The sequence below is a fragment of the Vanessa tameamea genome, chromosome 5 (assembly GCF_037043105.1).
Source record: "Vanessa tameamea isolate UH-Manoa-2023 chromosome 5, ilVanTame1 primary haplotype, whole genome shotgun sequence".
Taxonomy (NCBI): Eukaryota; Metazoa; Arthropoda; class Insecta; order Lepidoptera; family Nymphalidae; genus Vanessa; species Vanessa tameamea.
In genome coordinates this window covers 5,265,187-5,293,054 of record NC_087313.1, presented here as the reverse complement: position 1 = coordinate 5,293,054, position 27,868 = coordinate 5,265,187, and the positions used below count along the sequence as shown (strand labels likewise).

The following is a 27,868-nucleotide window of genomic DNA, read 5'->3' as shown; positions in this document are numbered from 1 at the left end:
ACACTCAAATAAATTTGTAACGTTGCGCGAATTGTTAAAGTTGTTGTTTGTTGTTGTTATAAATTGGATTATATTTATTTTTTAACATGTTTCGTATTTTTTTTCTAAGCTTTTTTATATAAACAAATTGATTAACTTTCTAAACTTACTAATAAAATAATTATTAATACGTGACATGTAGGCTGCAAGCACAACATCATTCCTGCTGTATAAAAACCAAAGCGTTTATGAAGAGATAGTGGCAAAACATGTCCTTGTATGGGATGAAACTTACGTAGACACACTGCCAGTATTTCATATCTAAGAAATGGATATAACTGCCAGTATTTCATGTCCCGAAAAGCTAGGGTTCATTACCCTAGCTTTTCGGAAATAAATGGTAAATAAATTCTAAGGAGTATGAATTTGTGGGACTGATAAAATATCTTTCTAAGAGATTGGTCCACGCTTTTTTATGTATGTTTGTTCGAAGTTTTGACAAGAATATACATAATAAATTACAACCAATCATAGACAAATTCTCTATTACAACCATAAATTTTCTCAAGAAGCTTGTTGTATTAATGCATGAGTAACTTATTACGTTTTGGTTTTAATTACTCCTATTCTGTGTTTGAATCTTATGTTTAAATCGAAGCATTATTTTTGTCTATACTTCCATGAATTTAAACCACGGACAAAAGATTGACATGGCTGTTTGTCACACTATAATTGTCAGTTGCTATAATGTATCGGCTGTCTGTCCATGAATCTTCTACCGCGCAGGCGCAGTTATGACGTGACGTAATTGTCCATTCATACTTTTTGTTCATTCAATGAGACAAATATTTTATTGACGAAGTGTTGTGTAAATCAAATTACAACTGTGACTGTCCAAGTCAAATCTAATATGAGTTATATTTTGCTTTATAATTCAGTGAAGTGAATATTTGTGTTCGCAAAGCGTAAAGTGCATTCATTGATAAAATAAAGTGCACATATTGAGCACATGCGCAATGTAACTAAAAATTCATTCGATTTTAACTGTGCTTCGAATCCTGAAGAATGTGGGGAAATAAAACTGTTTACATATTTTCTTGTGTTCATATCGGATCTGCCCAGTTACTTAGAGCTTGTTAAAAACAGGCTCAAGTAGAACATTACGACACTCCGGAAGTGGCGGGACAAGCCGGCCGAGGGGCTCGTTCCGAAAGAGATAACAGCGGATGAAAGAGATAAACAGTTATGGATTTAACATGGCGGACGAAACGCGTAAAGTGCGAGTAGAAGAAAGATTGAAAATTAAGATTGGTACGTACTATTTATGTCATTTATCAATACTGGTTGAGTTTTTATAGTGGACTAGATTACCTTAAAATAAATATAACCAATCAGATTTTGTTTCGAGTGATACGTGATTTGTTGTCACAGAGATGAACAGGTGGTAGGTACCTAAGAACTTTGAGATTTCCTGTCCAGCTAGCATTCATGGATAAAGTTTTCAGAGTAGGTTAGAGATTAGTGCAAGGTTGGTGCAGTTGTAGGTTACTAAGTATGTACTTAGACAAGTTAACAGTATCAGACGGCCCTTTGTTTTTGTCGTTGATTACTTTGACAGTTCGTGTACAGTTTATGAATGAATGCCGTGAACACAATGAACTCGTGCTTAGATCATATTAGATTAGATATCTCTTGTATACTATTGTATTAGTAATATATTATCACATCATCCATTTTGCTATTCTGCTAATGTAATGTTTAGGTTTTGAATATTTTCGAACAGAAATAATTGACTCAATAGCCTTTTTTTTGTTTTTAATTAAATGTTGATTCAAATATTACTGTGGACATGGGAATTTATGTATAAGAATGTCATTTGTTAAAAAAAATATTACTTTAAAATTTATATAATTAACAATTTAATATAATTCATACTCTATGGGAACCCCTTTTGAAGGAATACCTTCTTCTGTAAAATATTATACAAGCAGAGTGCCTTTTTTAAATACCTATCTATTCTGTTAAAAATTATAACGAGTGGCATTGTATATTAGGATACAATTTACTTTACATTTTTACTTTTATTCTATATATTACAAGAAAACTAAATTGCACATTGAGTGATGTAATCAAAATTAAGTAATTGCAACAAAAATACTTTTAACAAAACAAGTGAAGATAATACTGGTGTACCGAGAATTTATTAGTTCTTATGGTATCAACTTTGTTACATATTGCTATTGTTGCTACAATAATGGAATTCAAATAGTAGCCAATAAATCCATATTGCATTTATTTAAGTTACCCAATATAAATCAACTGTGCAATAGATACTTTGGCTTGCTAAGTATATATTAAATTACCATTATTAGTATGTTTAATAAATAATTAAGATAACATTAAATTTGCATTGGAGAAGTCATTAGTATGCAAATGTAGCTAGTACTTAATATCACTGATTATCAATATTTAAAATCAAATTACAAAAATGAATAGAATGTAGTGTACACATACAAAAATAAAGAACTCGCTTAAATTACCACAGAAGGCAATTAAAACATGAATCCTGGAATTTTGTTGTGATATTGGTACATCACATTCAATTAAATTCATGCATAACAATGGAGATTTATTATTTGAAAGAAAATAAATCAATGTACTAGATTGTATTGTTAGCAGAACTAAAAGTGTATGTAAAATTCTAGCTCAATCAGTTGGATGGAACAGGTTTAAAATTAAATTGCAAGATTTGACCATCAAATAACTACAGGTGAAATTAAAGCTTATTATTATTATTTCAAAATAAAATATTAATAAATACAAATTATAACAAGAATGATACAAGGTTATATATGATGGTGTAAATGTGTGTATAATGTAATTGTATTTAAACAAATTCTTATGACAAATATCGGCATAAAAATATGATTTCAATACTGCTTACTATGGAGCAAAGTAATATTGTTTTAGTATGTCTATGTTATGGTAGTTGCATGTGAATGACTGGGTGAAATTATTCTTAAGGTAAGCAATAACTATCCATCTAGGTCTTAGGCATTTCTAGCTCAGAATATATAAAAGCAATACAAGTACATGCCAGTCTTGGTTAAGTAAATTGTTTCAACCAATCTGTTAATAATGAAATAAGACTTTAATAATACATAATATAAAATATTAAGATATATTTTTAGTTATTTACAAAATTTTTCAAATTTCGAAACATATTTGAATACTGTTCTAATTTAAATATTTTTTTAAATAACCTTCTTTCCACATTTAATTAATTAGTGTATAATTAAAATATAATTTTGACAGTAATTCACCTAATTGCTCTTTTTAATAAACAGATTTTGGTTCGTTTATTACCAAGAAACAATAAGGTATTATTGTTATGAGTTTTAGTTTAAGGGTTTATAATCATTGAATTTTATCAACTTTGCATTGCATTTCTCATTTTGTTGACACATTGCCTTAATAAAAGTACAGACTTGTAGGGAAACATAGTAACTATAATAAGAAATCTGTAAGCAGAATAAAATAAATCAACGAAAAGATGACACATCCACATAAACCATTGTTAAGATAATATTTAACCTTTTTTTTCTTATAATCGCTCTTAAATGTAATCTGTTGAAATTACAATAATTCGTGCTTATCTGGAATCTTTTATTACAAACTAAAATCATAAATATATTTTGTTTTTAATGTCTGTAATATATGCTTTCTTTTAGTTTACATTTTTAAATAATCTTGGTTTTTTCAACTTGGCACACAAAGGAGCACTATTCAAACTTAATTAACAAGTTTAATTAAATTTAAACAATCTAAAACAATGTTGCATCAGTACATCATTGTGTAACACCATAGCTCATTAATTTGAAATAGCAACAACTTATTAAAGTGTAGTAACTGTGCAGATGATTGATTTGTGTCGGTAGCGGCGCGAACACATAAATCCAAAGATAACACAAAGTGTGTCTGACGCGATAAGGGTGCAGTATGCCTTCCGGGGCGCGACCCTAGACCCTTTCAACTCGACTGTTAGATATAACAAACAATGAACCTTATATAATATTTATTTTATCAAAATACTATTCGAGTACGAAAGCTAAATGTTTAATTGTAATAATATTATTTGGTACGGATGTAGCGTGAGGTGAGTTTTACTCGCGACTTCGTCTTTCCAGACGAAGTCGTTTGTATGTTTTCATCGACATGAAACCAATGACGTGTGCCCGATGAGGAGTATCATGTGTAAATATACGCGTATACTCTTGTCGTCTTCCTTTCTGTGAGATTGTACTAGACATAATATGTAAAAAGTTTTTATACTCTAATGTTTATAAATTATGCGTGTAATCTTCAAATACTCATAATTACAATATTATATTAATACTTCAAAGATAATCGATGAATTAATATTTGCGAAAAATATCAAAGATAATCCTATTCCTGTAAATACAGCTAGGCCATTGTGGGCCTTTTTTCTTGTTGAGGAGCTTGGAGTTTATTCCACCAAGCTGCTAAAATGCCGATTGGATGATAAAGATAATCTATTTAAGTAAAATTAGTATCTAAATTAGCTACGAACCATTACTTGCTAATTATTTTCGACCGTCTTGTAACTTTATTAGGAATTACCAGCGATAAATACAGCGAATATTTGCTTATGGTAACTTCAGCTGTGTCTGAACCTTATCTGTGCTACACCTTTGTTCCTTGCCATCGTTTAGTCTGGCTCTCCAAATGGGCCGCAGTTGAATGAATACTATTACATTTAATGAGTATATGTATAAATATATGAGTATACTAGTATATTTTTAAAAGAAATATATAAATTCAAGTTGCATGTTTGTGTATTAAATAATATCGCTTGTCCAAGGAAGATCGTTCCGATCTGTATAACACGTATAATCGTATACTATACGTATAATCTTAAATTAAATAATCAAATTAACTAAAATCTATGCGATTTGACTATAGACAATGCTATCTCCTTTTCATGCGCATGATTAAAAATAAGCGGCCTGTTGGAATCGCACACGAAGGGAAATACACCATCTGTAAAAATTTCAAGTGTCTAACACGGTTCATGAGATACGGCCTAGTGACAGACGGACTGTCAACGGAGTTTGTTTTTAATAGGGTCCCGTTTTACCCCTTGGGTACGGAATCCTAAAAAGCTAGCAAGTCATTTAGTACTGTCAAATTTTTCAATCACATTAATCTACAGATAATGTATGTAAACAAAGAAACCATATGAAATTATTTTTAATATTTTCTGTACAAGTAGGCAAAAGATAATTGTCAGTTTAATTCGTGGCTATAATAAAATATGCAATATTATTTTTAAACATAGTGCATCACTCTTTCATAATGTTGCCATTATAGTAAACGTAAACCTTGGGAAGGGAAGGAGGGTTGCAAATATAAATCTTGCTTATGAAATTAGTTGAATGCGGTAATGGAAAGAATATTTATATATTATGTTTATTGTACTTGTTTACTAGTGATGTGAGGTTAAACATAGGCACTTAGTAATTTGTAGCGATAAAACGAAGTATATTTGTCTGATAACGATGCAAATACAATCCGTTACTTATTACGGTTATGTTGTAGTATTTGTTCTGTTTGATTGTTGATTTATTTATTTTAATTATTGATCATTTTTGACTGATTGGTTCGAATTTAATTGCATATTTTTATGTTTTTAAAATGAGTATTAAAATCGTTTCATGTGAAAACAGCCAATGTTATTTTAATAAAATTTTAATTTTGCATATGTAACAGCACTTTGTAGAGTATCCTACGCGTTTTTTATAGGACTCATATCGAATGACTATGCAGGCCAAGGCTTAACTGAGATATTAGCCTACAATAGTATTAAACGTTGCGCTAAGCTATGCGTCTAGTGTTAACGCCTAACGATATCATATTCATTCGGTGTTTTTTAATCGAACGTTTATACCTATAACTTGTCTTATTCTGTTATCTTTGTATGTAGTCTGTTAAGCTTAGACAGAGGGTTCCTGATTTAATAAAGACTGCAGCTACTCCGACTTCCATCCGCACCTATGATTACGATGACCGCCTCGGTTTGGTCATAGATTTATTTACAGCAAGGTCCTTTTTTGTTGTTACACATTCTTAGTAGAGGTTCCGTAGTCAAATAAGAGCGTCTTTAAGATTGGAAGTTTTGTAATCTTATATATTATACAAGCAAAACCGTCGACAGACGTTATCTGTCTTTTGTTATATACTAAATCCTTCTCCGAAACGCGATGCATCTTCAGATATAAGTTTTATATATATATCGGCTTAGTGAGGTAACACAAAAAGGGTCTCTGGTAACATAGATAAAGTGTCACTACATTTTAGACGTGTGACGCAAGAGAACTATAAATAAAGGTTGGTTTTAAAGTTTCTTCCTAACACGGCTTATTTTAGACATAAATTCACCCGTGATAGTTTTACAATTAATTAAATCGTCTTATATGACTCATCATAAGTATAATATGAGCCTACTTGCATGAAGGTAATTTCTGTTTTGATAATTTCATATATTGTGGTATTATTGTTTTTACCGAGTTTAAAACTAAATTATGAGTTCTAGTAAACACAAGGGAATTGTTTATTGAATGAAGATTTTACTAATTTGAATGATGTATTTAGTAAGAATTTTGGTATATTTGCCCAGGTGTACGTAACAAACATTATGTTGTTTGATGTAGTATGAGCAATCTTTCATAACACCACTATCACGACATTGATACTTTCCGGTATATTTGATCACTATCGCATGAATGCTTGAAGAAACACGAGTTGCAGTCAGCTAGCATATCCGCAGAGATATTTTCATCGATAATTAATTATGTTAATACAACCTAAACCACTTTCCCTTGTGGATTAAATGGAGCTGAATTTCTTATTTATCAATGAAAGTTCGTCTTTTTTATATTTACGATATTACTTATAAATGTATATTTTTATTTTGAATGCGAAATTAATGGAGATACAAGGAAAGAAGTCAGTGTTTAACTAAACAGCGTTTATAATTAAGGCCGTTAGATCTAATAAAAAACTACAAATGTCCGAAAGTATTCTTAGTGAGTTGCATGCGTATCAAGGTATGTAGTCCAGCTTCAGAGGCGTAACGTAACGTATTCGGTACAACATAGTGCGAACCGATGAGTGACATGAAATCGTACGCGCGGTCGAGCGGCGGGCGTTCATAGGCGTCGTGCGCTGTGGTAGTTATCTGCGACACGCCACGCTCCGTGAATGGGGCGAACTAGCGTTTTTCATTCAGCGTACCCATTCATGGAAACTCGTCGCTCCGTTAATGAAAAACGCTCTCATTAATCTTTATCGATGCGCGCTCTCGCCTTGACGATTCCTCACGTGGCTCACTATAATTCCATTCAAAACGACTATCAATGATAAGATTACGGTACACTTGTTTATCGAGCCGAAATATCGTTAGCTCGATGCTCCTACAATTGCATGAATTAGCGACTGGTATTTGCGAAATTGTTTTTGTAATTATCTTTGAGCGGGCGTGCCTCACGGGGCAACGGCCTCGATAATATATACGCAGTTATTACTAACCGAAATGGCTTAGTGATGAATTTACATTGAAGTGGAGAGATTTCGTTTTCATACATACACGTTTTACATGATTATAAGTTTTTAAAAAGTGTAAAAAAAAATTGTGTATATTTACGTATTGCCAACAATAAAACATACACGGGATTTGTAGATCATTACCGGTTTGATATAATCATTAGTATCGCTCGTCGTTATCAGATCCTTATAAAAAAATATTAACTTTTTATTTTAAATTAATATTAGTACGCCTTATTTTTTATTGTAATTGAAATATTTATGTAACTCACCTTTAGATTGGGCCACTTGCTTATACCTAATCATGTGGGTGAGGACCTAGATTCAAACCTGACTCCTATGTGGGAGGGAACTTTAGGTAGGTATCAACTGTATAATATTTACATAACTTTTAGATTAAGGATACATAACTTTTAAGGAATAAACCAAAATTTCTCATTAATTTATCAAAGACTTAAATGCTCTTATATTAACTTTTATAACGTAATATTCTAATAATTGAGTACAATCTAAATTGGCTCGGGTGCAAGTGATTATATTATAACGTCATCGTGTGAAGTGAGTAGAAGACAATATTACAATATATCAACTAGCCTTTTAGGAAACGTGGAATAATATTTAATCGTTAAAAAAAAAACAAGATTTCACTTTTAAACAATTTGTTTGTCCTAATATAGTATTACATGTTTTATGAAATACAAGCATTAGTTATTTCGACAGTTCGTTATTTAAAACATTGCGTGCTCACAGTTACGATACCAAAAAGGCTGTCTCTACAATTATGTAGCTTCGAAAATATTTGACTACACATTACAAACTCTCGATTTCGAAAGAGCGCGAGCTACGCACCAGTGTGGAAATCTCATAATGACACCCGCTATTGTTGCCACAAAATACAAAGCATCTATACGTTTCCTCAGGTACCTATGGCGTTATTCAAAGGTTCCGTTTCACTCCCACGACCCAGTTCGATGGCGTGTGTTACCGTCTTGGATGATGATGACGGTTGTTTTTGCATCAACAATTATGTACAGTTCGTTGCAACTAGCTAGTTTCTCTCGTAGTCCAATTACGAATTTGTGGGAGTGTTCAGTGTACCGACGATACAAGGTCTTTGTTTTGGCCCTAACAATCGCCGTAATCTCTCTCGGAGGCAGTAATTACGGGTGTAATGATGGGTGGCAATTTAGTCACAACGTTTAAGTGAAAGGCCGACTTTGTTATATACATACTTTCCCTTCCCCACTTGTTTTTAATAATATTTAGTTTATTTATTTGCTTTGAACGTAAAACAATGCCATAAAAATCTAATCAAATAAATATATTTCAATCGTCATACTGATATAAATATAACGTGTATATTTATAAGTTCAGTATTTATTGACTGGATTTGAGGTTTATTTATGACAAATGTTATAAAAAATCATAACATATTGGTCTGTTAACTAATTTTACTTTTTCTCTGTACTTTTATCATATTTCCATCCGGACTCGATGTATTACTATCGATTATAAATTATCACATGTATCTGTACGTGCTCCCTTACCATTAAAGTCATTAATGCGCCTAGTTTTACCTTTAATTAAATAAAACGTCCACCATCTTGTTTTTCTTGTTTACTCTCATTCATTAATTCTTTATCAATCGTATTGAATCCTTACATAACATATAAATATATTTAAATATATGTACATATTTATGTTTACCTATTCCATACTATGTATTTATTTTCTTGACCTTAATGATTGCTATTTGAGATCGTTTCTTCAGTGTGTAGTACTGACTATGTATGGATCATGCAATACTCTTGATTGTGTCGTTAGCGATGGAGTCGCCACTTGTACACCTCTGTCTTGCTTCTATTTTATTTATTCGCAAAATGTTTGAGTATTGTCTGTTACGCGGAAGCAGTTGCAGATAAACAAAGCTTTCATTGCTGTTTAATAAAAAACACAGCTTTGATTAACTTGATTTATAATACGCGAAAAATAAATGTTAAATACTTATCTAAATAGTATTACGTGATACTAGTTCTCAAATAGGGCTTACTATAAAAAGAAAAAGTCGCTGCTAACGTTCCATGGACATATTGTATGGGCACGATGGTCACTCCGCCTCGCTTTGCCGTATAAAGTTATATCTGACGAGGTCATAGAGTGCGCACCGTTGCACAACGAATGGACCTTCTATTTTATAAAATTCAATTCCTTAACACAGAAATAGCGACCTTTAATCGTTCAATTGGAGTTAATTACGCCTGTCCCGCCACACTATAACTCGTGGGCTTGCACAGATATGACAAAATTTATTTTATAAAACAATGGATTAAAAAAGCGTGAAAACAACACATCAAATCGAATCTGTCAAGGCTGAGCACACGCGTGTCAATTAAGACCTTTAGTTTGCAAGAGCTCATTAGTTATTCGTACGTGGTCTGTTTAATTGCTTTGACAAATTAAATAACAATTTTATTTTAAAATAAATTGGAGGCAAAAAAATGGTTTGTCGAAAGTAGAAAAAGGATAAAGGCTTAAAGTGTGCGTTGTGTAATATTTTGTTTTATAAATTATCTTTATTAATTATAAATGCGAAAGTAACGCCTGTTAGCTCTTCACGCTTAAACCACTGAACTGATTTAGATGAAATTTTGTACGGAGATAGTCAGTCCCGGGGGTAAATAGAGGTGACCGTTTGTGTGCTGTTAGTAAAATGTTATAAATTTCGCGCGATCAAAGCTGCAGGTTCAGCAAATTAATTACGAATAGCCATTAATATAAGATTTATGTTTAAACTAAGTTAACTAAGCTAAGTTATAACTTGGAATTACTCGACTTCAGCAATTCTTTTAGTACTATAGATACGTTTTAATAGAATTATGTTTTAGTTGAAGATAATAGGGACATAAATGGATGACGACACGCGAACCAAAACGGCAAGCCAATGGCGCATGTAATCGGAGACACCTTGTTAGGTGACGTTCGGCATCGTATTCTGTATGAGTAGGTGTCGTTTTGTACGCGTGCGATGAATGAATTGCTTTACTATTAGTTACGATATGTAACCTACACGCCACTACAGTCTATTCCAACCATACGAGGACAAAAGCCAAATTAACAAAATTTGACATCGAATGGTCGAAAGCTTGAACAATCTTTAATATTTATTATTTCGAAAAAAAAAAAAAAAACGTTTTGAACGTCGACGAAACTGTAATCGGAATTTTGGAAATAAAATTAAAGGGGATATAATTAGATTAGTGGAATAATGTTTTATTATAAATAAAATATATTAGTCGAGAACTTTTAGCAGTGCACGATGTAGCTGAGCTATTAGAAAATCGCGTGGTATACGTAAATCTAAGCTTTGTTTATTTTCATTACTTGTCCGGTTGGAACAGACTAGTTAATACCTATTACGACTAGTTTCATAACAACGTTGTACCCGTGCATTAGTTATTCGTTATCACGTATTCATCATACATGTATATCCTGACAGTTATTACGTACGGCGTCTATAAATAAATCTATAGTGATATTCTCCAGATTCGCCGAAGTAGGACGCAGGCTGTCGGTCTTGAGCCGGATGATTAAAAAAAAAATATTTGCTTTATTATTTTTGATTATTGCTAAATCTAAATATAATTTATTCATGTAGGTCAATGCGTTGACTTTTGATTCGTGTTTTATTTTTTTATAATATGTTTAGTTAAATGTATGTCTTACTGAGTTAAAGTAGATTACTAATTTTAAGCGTTTTTATCATAGGTTATTATTGTTATTACATATATAATATTTAAACTATAATATTAATAAATAATTCCCTTTACTTGAAAGAGTTTATTTCAAAAAGCTTTTTTAGCTCTTAATTGATTTAAAAAGTATTCTATATATAAAAAGTAGCCTATTTGAATCGAAGAAGGAATCAAGATAAACAAACCGCACATTTACTTTTAACTACTTATTATAACACTTTAGTTTTGCTTCCAAATTTCAGATAACAACTTCGTCGACATTTGAATTTGCAATTTTTTTCGCAAATCCCTACTAATTATTATGATTATTCAGCTCTCGGCCAATGATATCGCGTCAATTCAATGTCAAATGTTGTTTATTTGTATTTTGTCCTCTTGTGGTCGGAACAAGTCGTATAGGTTACGGAGTATTTGTAAATATATAATAACATGTATTTTATTTGTGATAGGTGAAGCTAAGAATCTGCCCGCTCGCAACAATGGCGCCGCCTGCCACCGTGACATATACTGTGTGCTGTCACTCGACCAAGAGGAGATATTTCGCACTTCCACTATGGAGAGAACACTTAAGTGAGTAACGTATATATTTTATCTATGTGAGCCGACGAACGCATTGGTCACCCAATGAGGAGCGGTCACCTTCGCCCATAGACACTGATATTGCGAAACGTAAAATGTAAACTACTCCTTATACATTTTGAATGCGGTGCCAACCGTATATAAGGTGTCATGTGCTTGTTATTACAATGAGTTCCATTTAAATCGGATAACAACCATCAAATAAAATCAATAAAATCGATATATTACTTGGAACTATTTGGAATGTGAATTCTACCAAAGAAAAAACGAATGAGTTGAGTTTTTAATTACAAATATGTATACATTACAAACTATTAGTTAATTCAACGGACATTATATTCTGGTACAGAGTAATAATTAAAGCTTCTCGGAAAATACAGAGTATCTAATACACATACAGAGTATCGAGATTTGGCTGTAGAATTCAAGGATGAATGGGTAGTGCTACTGGTTTCTACCCGGTTTAAATAATAAATGTAACTATTATTTATAAATTACTGTATTTTTGTTTATAGTCTGTTGTTAAATTCACACATTGTTATCTTAAAAACATTCATATAGTCCTTAATTTAAAATGAAAGTAAAAAACAAATCTAAAAATATAAAATAAATAAATTATTATGAAATGTTTTTGAATGAATTATAATGAATATGACTTTTCAATATCTGTCGTGTACGTGCATAACGGTCGCTTTGTGCTGCTTCCGGGCGCTGTTCCGGTTTTATCGGGTGTGAAACGTTACTAGCACATTAAATTTAGGGAGCAAACACGAATAGTGGGTCAAGGTTCGCGTCGTTGTGAATGGTTGTCAAATTATACGTTAGAAGCAATGAATTAAGAATAATTAGAGTACGCTAACGTTTCCCGCCGTGTCGTTGTGTGTGTGTTTGTGTGGAATTTGGCACACTATTGTTTTCATTCTTCCTAAAATATATGTCATTTGCAAATGTACCTGGCGTCCGTCCATAACCTCAATTGTTTATTAATTCGTTTCGCGAAGTTAGCACAATAACGAGCTTATTGTATCTTTTGCGACGTCTTCAGCGGCGATTACTTAAGCATTACAAACTATTTGTACATATTTACAGTATACATTGTAAACAAGAAAACGTATTTCACTTGAATAGCTTGTCACGTCAATAGTCTAAATTTAAAGCGGGTAAATTGCGAAGCACGTCAAATTATATAATAATACTAAAACCTCCGAATGGCGCTGCGTGTTTGGGTATAATTTTTAAGAATGTCGGTTTAGTTGTTTTTGTAGTTAGGCATTACAAAACAAGTCTTCTTATTACTTATATAAATACACATAAATATTTAATTATATATTTTGCTCGCATTAAAAATAAATTAAAAATTCGAATTCGAGTACATTTCTGTCACGTTACGGATTAGCAGGTATTTTAAATTTTCGTTGTAAGAAGACAAACATACTGGTTTTTTTAAATTATTTATATCATTTTATCACTTATCAAGGAGATATAAAATTACTATGTTCGACAGAATTACTACGAAACATATTATTTGCAATCTTATCTGCTTTAAACCGTTGGGGTATATTTCTTTACAAGCTCGCCAATAGATCTAGATTACAGGATGTAGTCGACTGTAATCGTCCATCGTTTCCCTTTTCCTAAATCTATTTGAGTGTAACGAATTTGATTCTCGAAAACAATAAACTTTGTCGCTTTTACTTTCGTTGTATTTATAAAGCATTCGTCGTCCATGCAAAATTACTTCCGTTCCTTGCACATGCATTAAGCGGTGCGTGTAAATTGCAGTTAATGGCTACGTTAAATATTGTACGAAATATTAACTTCTTAACTTTTATAATTTTAGTAAAAACTTTAGATTTATCGACTTTTTATTCTTATTAATTATAAAAAAAAAAATACGTAAATAATCTTTTCAAATATAAAATTGTTTTTAATTTCGGTAATATATTTGCATACCTAATTTTATTATATTTACGTGACTAATGCGCTCGTAGGACGCGCATTAATTCAATGAGCCCATCGCTTCTGAAACTTGACATTCATATTTGTATTAACGTTAACATTATGATATGTCCACGATTTACAATCGCAGTAAAAGTAAAATTGAAATTAGTGTAATAATTGAAACAGTTAATGTGAACCTAATTATCGTAACCGCTGTTTATAATAAAAGTCATTACAATATCATAAAACTTTATTTAATTGAACAAAATAACAATAAAGAATGTACCCCAAACATGTGAAACTGGATTGTAAAGGATTTAGTAAATAATATGCGTGCGATAATTTTGGAAAAGGGAGGGTTCACGCAGCCAACGAGGGCGGTGCGGCGTCGCGCCACGTCCCGGATGCATTTCCGGCGAGCGTGCGTCGGCGCGGAACGTCCCTTCCGCTACACCCCTCGCCATTCATTTTTGGAAATGAATGAGACACTCGCTAGCCGTGATTACTACTATGCACTTTACATAAAAACCCCATGCGGAGAGGGGAAGTAACTGAATCATAATAAACAGACATTTAAACCTGTTGCTGTTTATACGCCATGTTGTTGAAATGTTATCTCATTACAATGTAATTGTAATGTTTATTATGTATCAATAATGTAACACATTTTAAATTAACCATTAATTTTCGAAGAAGCTATCGCTTATCTCATATCTGGCAAACACAAAATACCAACATCTCTTTAAATTGAAACAATTCCGTCTAAATTGATTTGTTTAAAATAATTCACATTTATGTTTATTTTCTTAAAATTAGCTTAGTGTTTTTCATTACAACTAGTCTTCTATTATTTTCATATTATAGTTGACAGTTGTCAAAGAAATTAATTGATTAAGCGGAAGCTAGATAATGATTTGTGACCCCAAAGGTGATCAGGACGCTGCGGCGGATATCGAAGGAAATGTCACGTCACTCAGCGAGAGACTTAATGGGTTCTTTGTCTCGTGATACCTTATCAGCTCTGACTTCGAACAACCAACTGTGTAACACTGCAGCCTATGTAGGGCCGTTATCACAACGTTAATGATCGGTACACCTCCAATAACGTCCATTGATAGTTTCTAAATTGATATTACTAAGTATGTTATATAATTGCGTCACTATTTAAAAAATATTTGGCTCAAACTTTTGGTAAAAAAGTAAGTTAAAAACTTTAGTTTGCATTAGTCGCATTACTGAAAATATATGAATAAGAAATGAACGAAGTTAATCCTATATTTAACTTAGAACATTCATCGTATGAAGTCATTTCCAGAAGCCGTTTCAACTCGAGAACGTCATAAAAACCGATCCGTTCAAATCTCATAGTGTTGCTGCATTAGCGGAAGCTTTTAAGTGATAAATTGATGCCGGAACCTCGTGGCACGTAAAATGATCATCGCTGCGTCAAAACGGACGGCCGGCACCGGCAGTCGACGACTTTAAGTGCATTGCTCTGTTCCACGTACCGTCCATCCTTTTTGATTATTGAGACCGCGCTAAGAGGTGTAGGTGTGGTATGTTCCAATTATTGCCTGTCAGACGTGAGAAATACTTGTTAGCTCGCTTTAGGATGTTTCACTTAGCATTTCGTATGCGACTCTCGACCAGTGCCCAATTATAAAATCTAACAATTAGGCCGACGTGTGGAGTTTATATGTGTATTCGTTCTATCCATGACAAATATTTGTCAATTTTTATAGCACTGAAGTACTTTCTGGATTATTATTATACGTACAATATCTGTCTTACAATCTTTATAGTTAAATTTAGCGGGATCTTTCCTTTTTTATTAATCTGAGAGGTGTAATTAGAATTTAAAAAAAAATCGCATTCATTTATTATAATATTCGTGTAACAAGTTATTTCTATAAATCATAGCTGCTATATATTGAATCACGTTCTTTAACTTCTAATTGGAATAAAAAAAGAGCATGCGTGTGCGTTTCGCCTGCGCCGCCCCCTCTCAGCTGGTGGCAGTTCCGCCTCCGGTTTATAAATATTAGTGCGGCGCCGGATGCTCCAGCGACCCTGTTTTATTACACTAGTATGTTTCATACTTATTGCAATACAACGATATTTAAACATGAATTGTTTCTTGTTCTTACAACAAATACAGTTAAAGTAAATTATATATTACACGTGGTCGTCTTGTTATTCAATTGTGACTTAGATCAGCTGTTGATCGCTTCAAGTACACTTCAAGTACATTGTTACCAAAATGTTTGACTATTAATTATTTATCAACGTCAAGTTGTCATCCGTATGATCGATTGCGATGCACGGCGTCTTCGCCATATCGTGTGATGCATGCTAATTTCATAATTAAATTAGTAAAATCACAATAAACATACACGGCCATGCGCGTTAAATCTTCGCAATACTAAACTCGACTTGGTATGGAGTTATGGACAATGTAAACAATTCGTCATACTTACATTGTTACATTCGCGGCGTTAATTTTCATAATAGTCTTTGTGCGTTTAAATTTCTGTGGTATCACAATAAAGGCGAGTGTCGAAACTTTCACCTTTGTCGTGAACGATGCGAGCCCACGCATATCCGTGCCGCGATGATTATCATGTTCACATTGAAGGGATAGACTGCCATAAACACTTCTCACTTGTTTGCTTTCTAATGCTTCCTTACATAAAAAAAAAAAGATATTATAAATTGCACTTCAAGATATCCATCATTTGTTTGACATCTTGCATTATGGATTAATATTTGCTTTTTAGTACTTATTTCAAATGCAATTAGCTATTTTCTTTCGACACATATTAATGAAGATAAAATAAAATTTCATTACTCAGGAGGAGACTTTTGATTTAAATCTAATCTATCCAACGAAAGGCTTAACTGTATTAAATTTGTCCGGTTAAAGTAAGATTACATGTACTTCAATGGGAAACACTAGATATGATGCGCTCAGTACATGAAATATTGATAAACAAAAGATCGTTGCTAAGAAAGTAGTACGAAAACATAGGCCCCGATAATTGTGTAAATAAATAAATAATAAGATATTTGCATGTACTTAATTTGGGAATAAATACATATATCGCATTCAATCGGTTAAATTTCCTTTAATGACAAACTATACTTATATTATATAAGTATATAATTTATAAATATAACACTTGTGCGATACTGATAAGAAGTTAGAGAAGTCACTTCGAACAACAATCATTACATTTCGATAACTCTCTGCGTTTAGTTGGATGGGTGTTAATACTACTGTTATATGTTTCTAATTGAGTATCTTGTTGCAGCCCATTTTTCGGCGAGGAATTCCAGTTCGAGGTACCGCGAAGATTCAGATATCTGTCCATATACGTGTTCGACCGTGACAAACATCTCAAACAAGACAAAGTACTCGGCAAAGTTGCAATCAAACGAGAGGATTTGCAGCGATACAATAATAAAGACCACTGGTTTGCTCTGCGACCAGTGGACGCAGACTCGGAGGTACAGGGGAAGGCGTATATTGAACTCACTCTCGAGGATTCGAGGAAACGGTTGCGAATGGATCCGAAACCGCCCGACCCTGATCCGAACGCCGACAACTTCTCGACGAAGACGAAAGCTAATAATCTCACTAGACTATCGGAATACTGCAAAGAGAGCATGAGGTTCGGATCGTGCTCTAGCTCAACGAGCAAAAAACTTCTCAGTTCTGTTTCGACGGAACCGTCGCTAGCCCTGTCGCGGTCAGAGAGTTTAAAAGATCGCGCACAATGGGCTGTGCGTACGAAACCTCCGATGCATGCGATGTCGGAATCCGATGCATCACCTACACCCACCGCCGCCGACTACTGGTCGGACCCAGAAAGACATTGTGCCGCCCGCGTAGGACCTGACACTTTAAGACTACGAGTATTAGAATGTTCAGAACTTACTACAAAAAACGGTCAATGTGACCCCTTCGCTCTCGTTACGTTATTGTATTCAAATGGACGACGAGTCGAAAAACGCACAAAACCCAAAAAGAAAACGGTCAATCCACAATTTGACGAAATTTTTTGTTTCGATCTAGTAATGGAAGCCGATCCAAAAGATAAAGATGGCTCACAAACGGTAAGTTAATTAATCTGATGTGACTATTAGAACAATTCAGTCGTGCCAGATGGAGATTAACTAATCAATTCCTCATGCAGGCCGGAGTAGCTTGTGAAGCGAGGGTGTCGGTTTGGCACGACGGGGCTACACCTGTGTTCCTTGGCGAAGTGCGATTACAATTGCGGCAGCCTGCACCTGCTCCCCTCTGCGCATGGTAAGAATTCAATAGTTATAAAATCGTAAACATTTCAGACTAGCCAAAAGGTATCGTGATATATTTAAATAAAATTGTGAGACTTTAACAGAGTGCTTTGAATTTGATTGGATTCTAAAAGTATTCCCGCCGCAGGTTCTTCCTCACGTCGCGCGCGGGCGGCGCCCTGTCCCGCGGCGCCACCCCGCCGGGCACGCGGCTTTCGGCGGCGGGCAGCGCCACGCTGGGCTCGCTTCGCCTGCTGTTGCAGTACACTGTTGACCACGTGTTTCCGCTGCACCACTACACGCAACTGGAGGAACTATTCCTCAGGAGCGTCCATCAAAAGGTGAGATCACTGTTTTGTTTCTGAACTTTTGGCATGTTCCATTTCGATAGTTAGCTAATTTATATGCTATTTATGTCATAATAAAAATTATAATTTTTTAGCCAATCACGACATCGGCTGTTTACATTCTCGGTGAGATAGTATCGAGCAAGACGGATGCGGCTCAGCCGCTGGTGCGCCTGTTCACACACCACGACCTCATCGTGCCCATCGTGAAAGAGCTCGCCGATGCAGAGATATCTGTCCTCACGTGAGTTTAGTTACAATACAATTATGTTATGAAGTGTAAATGGAGAATAACACAAATTAGGCAGTTTTATCATTAGTGAAATCTTAATTGCTTTGTAAAAAAATCTTTTTCTCTTATTCTATATTCAAGCAAGAATTTTTTTTATGAATTCGTTTCAACGTAATTAAAGGTATTTCCATATATTGCGAAATAGTGTCCCATCACTTTTTTATATAATGACGGCAAGGTTAATAAAACATTGCCCAATACTTTAATAATACCCTTCATACCCACGATCGTAAAAAAGCTATCGTCACAAGATAATCGCTGTCGCTATTACAATCTCAAAACAAATATATTAGTGCGAGCCCGTTCTCAGGTAAGCTATCTCCTAATGACATGTCATTAAGCGGCCGATGTGTATCTAGAAGGAGAAATAAACTTTAATGCCCATAATAATTATAATCATGAAGAAATTACGACAGGCTTCACAATACAATGTGACGCTTTTGTGAGAATTTTTTAGAACATTTTGGTTACTGCAATAATTACCTTGACCGCTTACCATTTAACGATGTATATTTCTCGTTTGAATTTCGTATTTGAAATTTTTACTCTTCAATTATTTAGCTGATTTGGTCCTCATTAATGAATTTTTAAAAAAAAAACCAGTTTTCTTTCTTGTATCTGCTCTATGTACTTATTCATTGATAGTACAGATCATATCTTAAATATTATATTGTATAAGTTAAATAAACAGACCATTCTGTATATTTATACTCGTCAAACTTAACGTAACAAGTTCATCCTGACATCCATTCGTATTCATAATGATATGAACAGTACATAAAATAAATATGAATGTTTTTAATTCGTATAATTCGTCCGGTTTCCAGTGACGCGACGACCATCTTCCGCGGCAACACTCTCGTGTCCAAGATGATGGACGAGGCGATGCGGCTGACGGGCGCGTCGTACCTGCGCGGCGTGCTGCGGCCCACGCTGGCCGCCGTGCTGGCCGAGCGCCGGCCCTGCGAGATCGACCCCGCGCGCGTCAAGCCCGCCGCCGCCGTCGCCGCCAACCTCGCCAACCTCAAGGACTACGTCGAGCGGGTGGGTACACTAACGGACGGAGATCCGCGGCCCGAAAGAGCGCCCCTCTAGTCGCGAGCCAAAGCTGCCGTTCAGGGGTGTAAAAATCTAAATTTACGAGACGAGTTCATAGTGTTATTTAGTTGTAATTTAACTATTTTGTAATTTTTGTTTTTGATAAAAATACAAATTATATTCCTGGTACTGGTATCCTACATACATGTACTACCAATAAACAAATACAGTACCAGACTAAGCACAAAAAATAATAAATAAATGTGATAACCCTGCGGCAATGACGAAAAGCGGCATTTCGTGAGACATCATAGGCGATGGCCTGTGTGAGTGGTAATATTTCTTTACGCTGTGATATTACCGTCTGATGATAGTCTGTGTTAACGAGCTCGAGAATTGGTCACATCCGATATCCCGAGCTCAACACATCCTATGAGTTCATATTGCTTGGTAAATCAGCCTATGGGTAATGTTGTACCAGAGGACGTGATGCGATATCGATATCTCATAGTCGTCACAGACGTCGCTAATCGCAGCCCCGCGCAGGTGTTCGCGGCGATCACGTCGTCGTACGCGCAGTGCCCGGCCGCCATGTGCCGGCTGTTCGACGCGCTGCGGCAGTGCGCCGCGCGACACTTCCCCGCCAACGCGGAGGTGCGCTACTCCGTCGTCTCAGGCTTCATATTCCTGAGGTTCTTCGCACCTGCCATCCTCGGACCGAGGTTATTTGATCTCACCACCGAACAAATTGTAAGTTTTGTTATTATGTACAAGTATCATTGCTCTGTGGACAGTACCGATTCATAATAATACTTTCTCCTATCCGTAAGATACAAAATTTTATTCTTAAAAAATGTGTCCGATTCGATTTGTACAATATTCTTTAATGAAAAAAGTTCAATTAATATTGTCCAATAACCAAGCTGATTCCTTATATACAGGATCCCCAAACAAATCGAACGCTGACACTCATCTCGAAGACGATTCAATCATTGGGCAACCTTGTGAGCAGTCGCTCGGCGCAGCAAGTTTGCAAGGAGGAGTATATGGCCGAACTCTACCGCAGCTTTTGCACACCCAGACATGTTAGTATAATGTGTTGTTTATTAATAAACGAACACATTTTGACCTTCTCATGTTTATGATATAAATACATATTTGTAATATGCACGGTAATATTACTTATTGTCCTGTATTGTAAAGTAGCCAATATTAGATTAAAGTATTTTATATGTACGTTAATATGTATTTGCAGTTCTTAGTCTAGTTCGCGTGTGATACATCTGTAATTATTCTGATTCCAATAACAAAATAAAGCTAGTATTATAACATTTTTCGACATCCAAAAACAACTACAAATGTAACAAAATATATGATTTATTTTATGGGTATACTAGAAACTATAAATAATCATTACATATAAAATATAACGTATTTAGGACACATAATTACAATCAAAACTATATTTTATTTCGTTAATGATATAATAAAATGCATTTTTGTTCAGGTGCAAGCAATAAAGCAGTTTCTGGAAATAATCTCTACAAGCTCGGACACGCAAAACAATAACGTGCAAGAGACACCTGTTCTTCTCAAGGAGGGGTAAGCATTCAAGACACTTACTTAACTCTCCCACTATAATCAGCACTTCATTTTGTCTTCTGGAATGTTCTGTAATCGAAATATTATCGTTTTGTTTATGCATCATTCGGAAAAGTTATGGGTATGTATCTTTGATTTCGATTCTTTATTATCAGCTTGATTTTGCAAGCCATTATGTTTTTATGAAATAATTTGATTGATTTGTCATTACTCTTAATTTAATTATTGATTTATTTGCTTCACTTTTAGTTCAATGTATTAAATTATTTTTATGTAACGATTGGTTTTAAATTCGCTTCCTTTTCATATGAATTGAAAATGAATACATCGAGAACAAGTCTGTACAACAGATTACCTTTAAATAAATATACCATAATTACTATCAGTATTTAAAACGGGATATTTATCATGTTTTTTATTTTTATTTGGTGGATACTGATAGTAATAAAAATAACCATGTTAATTTAAAATCTTATATACCATAATTTTTAACAAAATAAAATAAATATTAGTAAGCAAATTACACAGGTTTAATTAAATAGGTTTAAGGGCGGTGCTTATACCAATAACTATATCAATGGGCTTGCGTACACAGGACTATGATCAAGCGGTCGGAGGGCGTGCGCGGCGGTGCGGGCTCGCCGCGGCGGCGTTGGGCGCGCTCGGCACATCCGCACTGTAAGCGGAGACATTTCCGACTCACTAGGTAAATTGCTCAATATATAATGATAAAATCGATCTCGATATATAACAAATATTTCTCAGTATATTCTATGCACTCTTCAGGCAGACTTATATAGATGTATGATAAAAAAAGTGTCATTATTTCAATAAAACTTATACCAAAGTAATCTGTATGCTCATGACATACGATTTGACACCGGAATAAATTATTCCCAGACGGTAGGTACATACCCCTTTTAAAATTATATTATAAATCTAAAAAAAATATCCTACATTAATTACAGTGGGGAGTTGTCGTGGTCACGCTGCGGTGCCAAGGGTTCGGGCGCGCATCGCTTGGCGCTGGCTGGCGTGCTGAGCGTGGCGCCCGTGGACTGCCCACCCGCAGGCGCGCCGCTCGATGCAAACAACATATTCCAGATAGGTGAGAATTACATACTTCGGCATTCGTTATATTCTTCTTCAATATATATTCAACGATACATAAAGAAATTGAATAGTCTAAAAAAATAAAAATAATTGAATCGAATTATCCGTCAGTGCATCGCGAGCGCGTGCTATTCGTGCAGGCGAGTAACTGTGTGGAGCGCGCTGAGTGGCTGCGGCTGCTGTCCGCGCTGTGCCGCCGCTCGCCTGCTACGCTCCATGCCGGATATTATGCTGATTCCAAGTGGACCTGGTAAATATCACTTAACTCTTAAAAATATTGATAATAAACACTGAACAAAACAAATTTCTTATGAAAAAAAATCGAATTCCACGAAATTTTCTTGTGAATAATTTACAAATTAAGCATCTGTAAAATGTTATAATTCTTTCAGTTTGAGAACATTGAAACTTTAAATCGTACTTTATCAACAGCTGTGGACGATCAGAGCCGGATGCAGAGGGGTGTGGCAGCGGCGTGAGTGAGAACGCGGAGGGCGAGCGCGACGCCCCGCGGGGCACGGCCGCGCTCGCACTGCGACTCGACCCCGCGCGAGACCTGCAGCGACTGCATGCACAGCTCGTTGCACACGTGCACCGACTAGACGAACGCCTGCATCGCCCACCAGGTCAGTTACCGCGTATGAACTGCACATGTGTCGAAATTGATCTAATTTGCCTATTGTCTATTCCGCTCCCTATCTGCGAGTGACATACTAAGTAATTAATTGCTACCTTTCGGCCATATGATAATGTGTTGGTGTCTTCTTGTATTTCAGACGATACAAGTCCGGAAGAACGCGAAGCTGAAGCCGTAACTTTACGTGAATTGCAAAAAATTATGTTTGATCTCGAACACCGCCACTGTATATATCGAAGATCGTTAGCGAGAGAAACAAAATATGGAAGCAAGTGAGTGTTTAAATAAACTGTACTTTATTTATTAACACAACAAATAAAAAAATATATATTTAATGGTTAATGTCTATTTTCAGACAAGCCCCAATAGGAGACGATAACTATCTTCACCTAGCAGTAGCAACGAATAATGTCGATAGCGGTTCCTTTTTCTGGCGACCGTGGCGTGGTGATTCTTCGCCTACCATCGATTTAGATGGCAAAACGCTTCCCCTCCAAACGTCAAATGACATTTGCTCAAGTACTGAGTCATTGAAACTAGCACGACACGGAGACGAGCGTTCTTCTGGCAAATCCAACAAGTCCACTGGTAGCGGGTATCTCACCATGTCCTGCATCAAACATGAACCGTCCGAGGATAGTGATGCTTCGACTGAAAAGCCGGCTCGGCCACCTAAACCCGCGCGTCTATCTCCTTCGCGCGCGCCTCTTGTCTCGCCCGTCTCGCCGCTTTGCGAGTACGTCGATGTCGAGCTAAAACCGCCGCTGCGTAGACCCAAGCCAGATCTCACACCTTCTAAACGACCTGAACATGACATCTCCAGTCGTTGTAGAGAATATGAACTAATGGCCAACTTTATGAGCCACGCATATACATCCGACGACGATGCGCCACCTGCTGTTCCTCCTCGTGGAAATACAGCGTCTCGAGTGCGTTTGCAAGCTAAACCATTAGAAATCGATGTTACGAAATCAGATGAACACGCAACTTTCAGACACGAAGTTGTATGTGGATCGACCACGAGTCTTCCTGAAGGTACCAATTCGGAAGATCGAAGAAATCCGTCGGAAGGCACTGATGTTCGGCCAGCTAGCAAAATTGATACTGTATCAAATGACGATAGCCTTCTTGATGAATTGCAACGAGATACATATTGTGTTTTAAAAGTTTGTGAAGATGAAGTACCAGATTTCGACCCATGTGATATTAAACCTGAGGAACCTATCGATATCAAAGAAAAGGAAGAATATGGGATGTTTTCAAGAATAAGCTTGCAACGGAAATCAAACCCTATTAAAACACAATCGAGCTCGATAAAGCCTTTAAAAACTTCAAATTCCACGTCAAACGTACAAGACGCTGGATCTCATTCCTCTCGCCCTCTCACCGAAAGACTTACACCATTTTTTCTAAAGAAGAAACCTAAGCCACCGGAGGATTCACAAACCTCCAGCAAGTGTACGAGAAAAGAGGATAACCTGATCGGAAGATTGACTCCACGATTTGGACAGTCTCGCTTGTACAGCCGTGGCCAGTCGCTGGAGCTTGTGCCGCCAGAGAGTCGGACGAAACGCATCGAGCGTTCGGCTACCACAGTCAACATCCCGACGAGACCTATAAATTCTTCGATCGTGGCAAATCTTAAGTTTCTGACATTGCACCGATACGGAGCCCAAGACGACGTGCAGTGTCACGCGTTTGTGCGCACTGCGGAGCAAGAGGGCAGCGGCGCGGGCGCCGAGGGCGAAGAGGAAACGTGGCGTCGTCCTCGCGGGCCGCTGCTCGCCGCCACCAGCGACATCAGACTGTAGCGCGCGCTCGTAGTGATCTTGCGAGGAAATTATCTCCGTTTATGTTTCTAGTGTTAACTCAAAATGGTGCTGAGCGCGGTGATGCGGTGATGGTGCGATTGTAAATTATTTGAACTATGGTTGTATTTATTGCTATATTTTTCGAACTTCTTTTCGTCGACCTGAAGTATGTGCCTCCTCTAGTTTGTAGTAGTATTTTTTGGACGAGTGTATCGATATGGTCAAATAAATGATATGATAGCGTTAATACTCAAATGGTGCCAAGTATTTTGTGACCCCGCCCTATCGGCGGTTGGACTCTCATTCCTCTAGCACAGTAATACTGCGGAGTTAAATATAAATATACTAAAGAATTATAATAGTTATTTTTTCTGTGATTGGTGTTTAGTACCCAAGATTGAATCTATTGACACAAAGTACCATACTCTATGTATTTGTGTATTATATTTTATGTAAATTTTAATGTAGAATAATAGTATAGAGCATCAAAATAAAGATTCCTTCCGAGCACCGATTACTGTAATATAATTAAATAAATTTTACTAAAAGCTAACATTATTCGAAATAAATATATTCTTGCGTAGTCAGGAATTAAATAAACAGTATAATTGTGTATATGTGATATATCGTCCTCTCTTAATCTTAGATTAGATCATTAATAGATTTGTATTTGACATTGGTTCAACATATATTGAGAAATAAAGCAGTTCAGTTAAATATTCTTAACTTCTGGTTTTAAATGCTCACGAGAAGTCTTGCACGTCAATTTAATGTACTTAAAAGAATTGATATTGTTAACTTTGCTGTCATGTAACTAGAAATCTGTTAATTGTATTGAAAATGAATATTCTAAATGTTATGATATGTAACGGCCTTAGCATTTCAATCATGCCTGCATCAATGGCCTTTGGGAACACCACACTTAATCTGTGATTCACTTTACAAACTCAGCTGATATTTTATAGTTATGTTTATTGTACAAAAAGTTACTTTTTATTAAAAAATAAACTATGCATTTTATTTGACTACGAAAATGTCAATTTTTATCTGGTTTAAGCTTAAATATTAATAACAACAAACAAAACTAAAAGTTGTTACAAAATTACATTGTTGTCGTATGAATTTAAAAAAAAAATAATTATAAGAAAAAATATGCAATGTACAAATTAATATTTCTTTAAAATATATTATTATGTTATTTATTTCACCTATTTCACTTTGTTAATAAAATTACAATATAAGTTCAAATTTATTTCTGTGTAATTATTTCTTAATTCTACCGCCAACCAGCAATACTTAATATCGTTGTGTTTCGGTTTAAAAGGTGAGTGAGCCAGTGTAACTACAGGCACAAGGGACATAACATCTTAGCTACCAAGATTGGTGGCGAATTGGTGTGATGTAAGGAATAGTTATTATTTCTAACAACGTCAATGTCTCTGGGTCGGTGGTTACCATTTACCATCGTGGCCCATTTGAACGTCTGCCTACTTGATGAATAAAAAAAATATTTGTTTACAATACATGACCATAAAGATATGTTTAATGCATCAACATCTGTAAGAATTCTAACTTAATGGTGCAATACAATGTTTTCTTAAATAATCGTGTCAGTGGTGCAATCGAACAAAATCAAATATACTTTATTCAAGTAGGCTTTTACAAGCATTTAAATCGTAATTTTACAGAACTATATTAAAAGTAAAGCTTCCGAACCTATTCGGAATGTAGATTCTACCTTTAATAAACAAAATTTTAATTAAAAAAACCGACTTCAAACAAAACACTATTTCAAAACAAATTAATATGCACTAATAAGTAAAAAAACTTAATAATCAACTTACTTTTTCTACTCATTAATATGTAGGTACAATCTATGAGTTTACCACGCAAGAAGACAGTTAGGTATCTACCCACTTTAAATCTAACTCAACACATACCGATGAATAACAATGATCAAAATATTATTTAGAATGAAATGAAAAATATTACACTACTTAAAAGTCGATTTACGGTTATATTATGTAGTTATAATTATTGTTATTATTGGTGTTAGCCAAGGAAACACTACAATATACCTAGCAAAAAATAATACGAGAATACTTTAACAAATATATTTTTTACAAATTAAATTTTATACGAACGACAGTATACTGTGTCAGAATACCATCATCATCATCCTCCTCCTGGCCTTATCTCAATTTTACTTGAGGTCGGCGCAGCATGTCTTCTTCCATACTTCTCTTTACCTTTAATATGGATAGGAAGATCATTTATATATACGAGATATGGTAAGAGACCTAAAATTAACTGGGTATTGTTAGTCCGAATTCGTTCATGTTCGAATACGAATTTCCACCAGCGTCCTTTGTGATCGTTTTATTTCGGTTATTTTAAAATAAGTTCCTAGGTATTGTACATTTTTGGAGAGCTAAGAAAAGTTTTTTAAGGCATTTTTGTGGAAAAAAAGTAAAAAAATATTGAAATAAAATCGTCTCGCATTTTTAAATTTGGACCGATAATTATTGTTTTAATATTGGTAAATAACCATTGTTTAATCATTTTTAATAAATCAGAAGAAAAAAAATAGATCTGAATTGATACTTTTTTAAATAAATTTTTGAAGTTGCATTTTTGACTTATTTTGAAAAAACTTAAAAAACGTGATAACTCCAAAATGGTTCACTTTTGCATCATGCATATGGGAGTTAAAATTATGGCAAATAATCACCCGTATTACCTCCTAACGGGAATACGTCGAATTACTAATAACCCTGCATATACTCGTAACTTTTTTCATTAAAATATTCCACTACTCCACTTGCTACAATCAAGAGGAAGTTTTACATATATAA

At 35.0% G+C, this 27,868-nt stretch overlaps 1 protein-coding gene across 1 annotated transcript; it reads left to right on the top strand.

Annotated features, from left to right (window-relative positions):
• The first annotated feature begins 711 nt into the window (after positions 1 to 711).
• LOC113392254 (GTPase-activating protein) lies at positions 712 to 26,265 on the top strand. Its single transcript, XM_026628577.2, has 16 exons — positions 712 to 1,290; positions 11,804 to 11,924; positions 17,186 to 17,990; positions 18,071 to 18,186; positions 18,322 to 18,514; positions 18,616 to 18,764; positions 19,640 to 19,856; positions 20,397 to 20,600; positions 20,792 to 20,935; positions 21,358 to 21,452; positions 22,048 to 22,158; positions 22,421 to 22,560; positions 22,677 to 22,815; positions 22,998 to 23,191; positions 23,342 to 23,474; positions 23,558 to 26,265. Exons 1-16 carry the CDS (start codon positions 1,206 to 1,208, stop codon positions 25,011 to 25,013), a joined length of 4,302 nt encoding a protein of 1,433 aa, XP_026484362.2. The 5' UTR covers positions 712 to 1,205; the 3' UTR covers positions 25,014 to 26,265.
• The last annotated feature ends 1,603 nt before the right edge of the window (positions 26,266 to 27,868 follow it).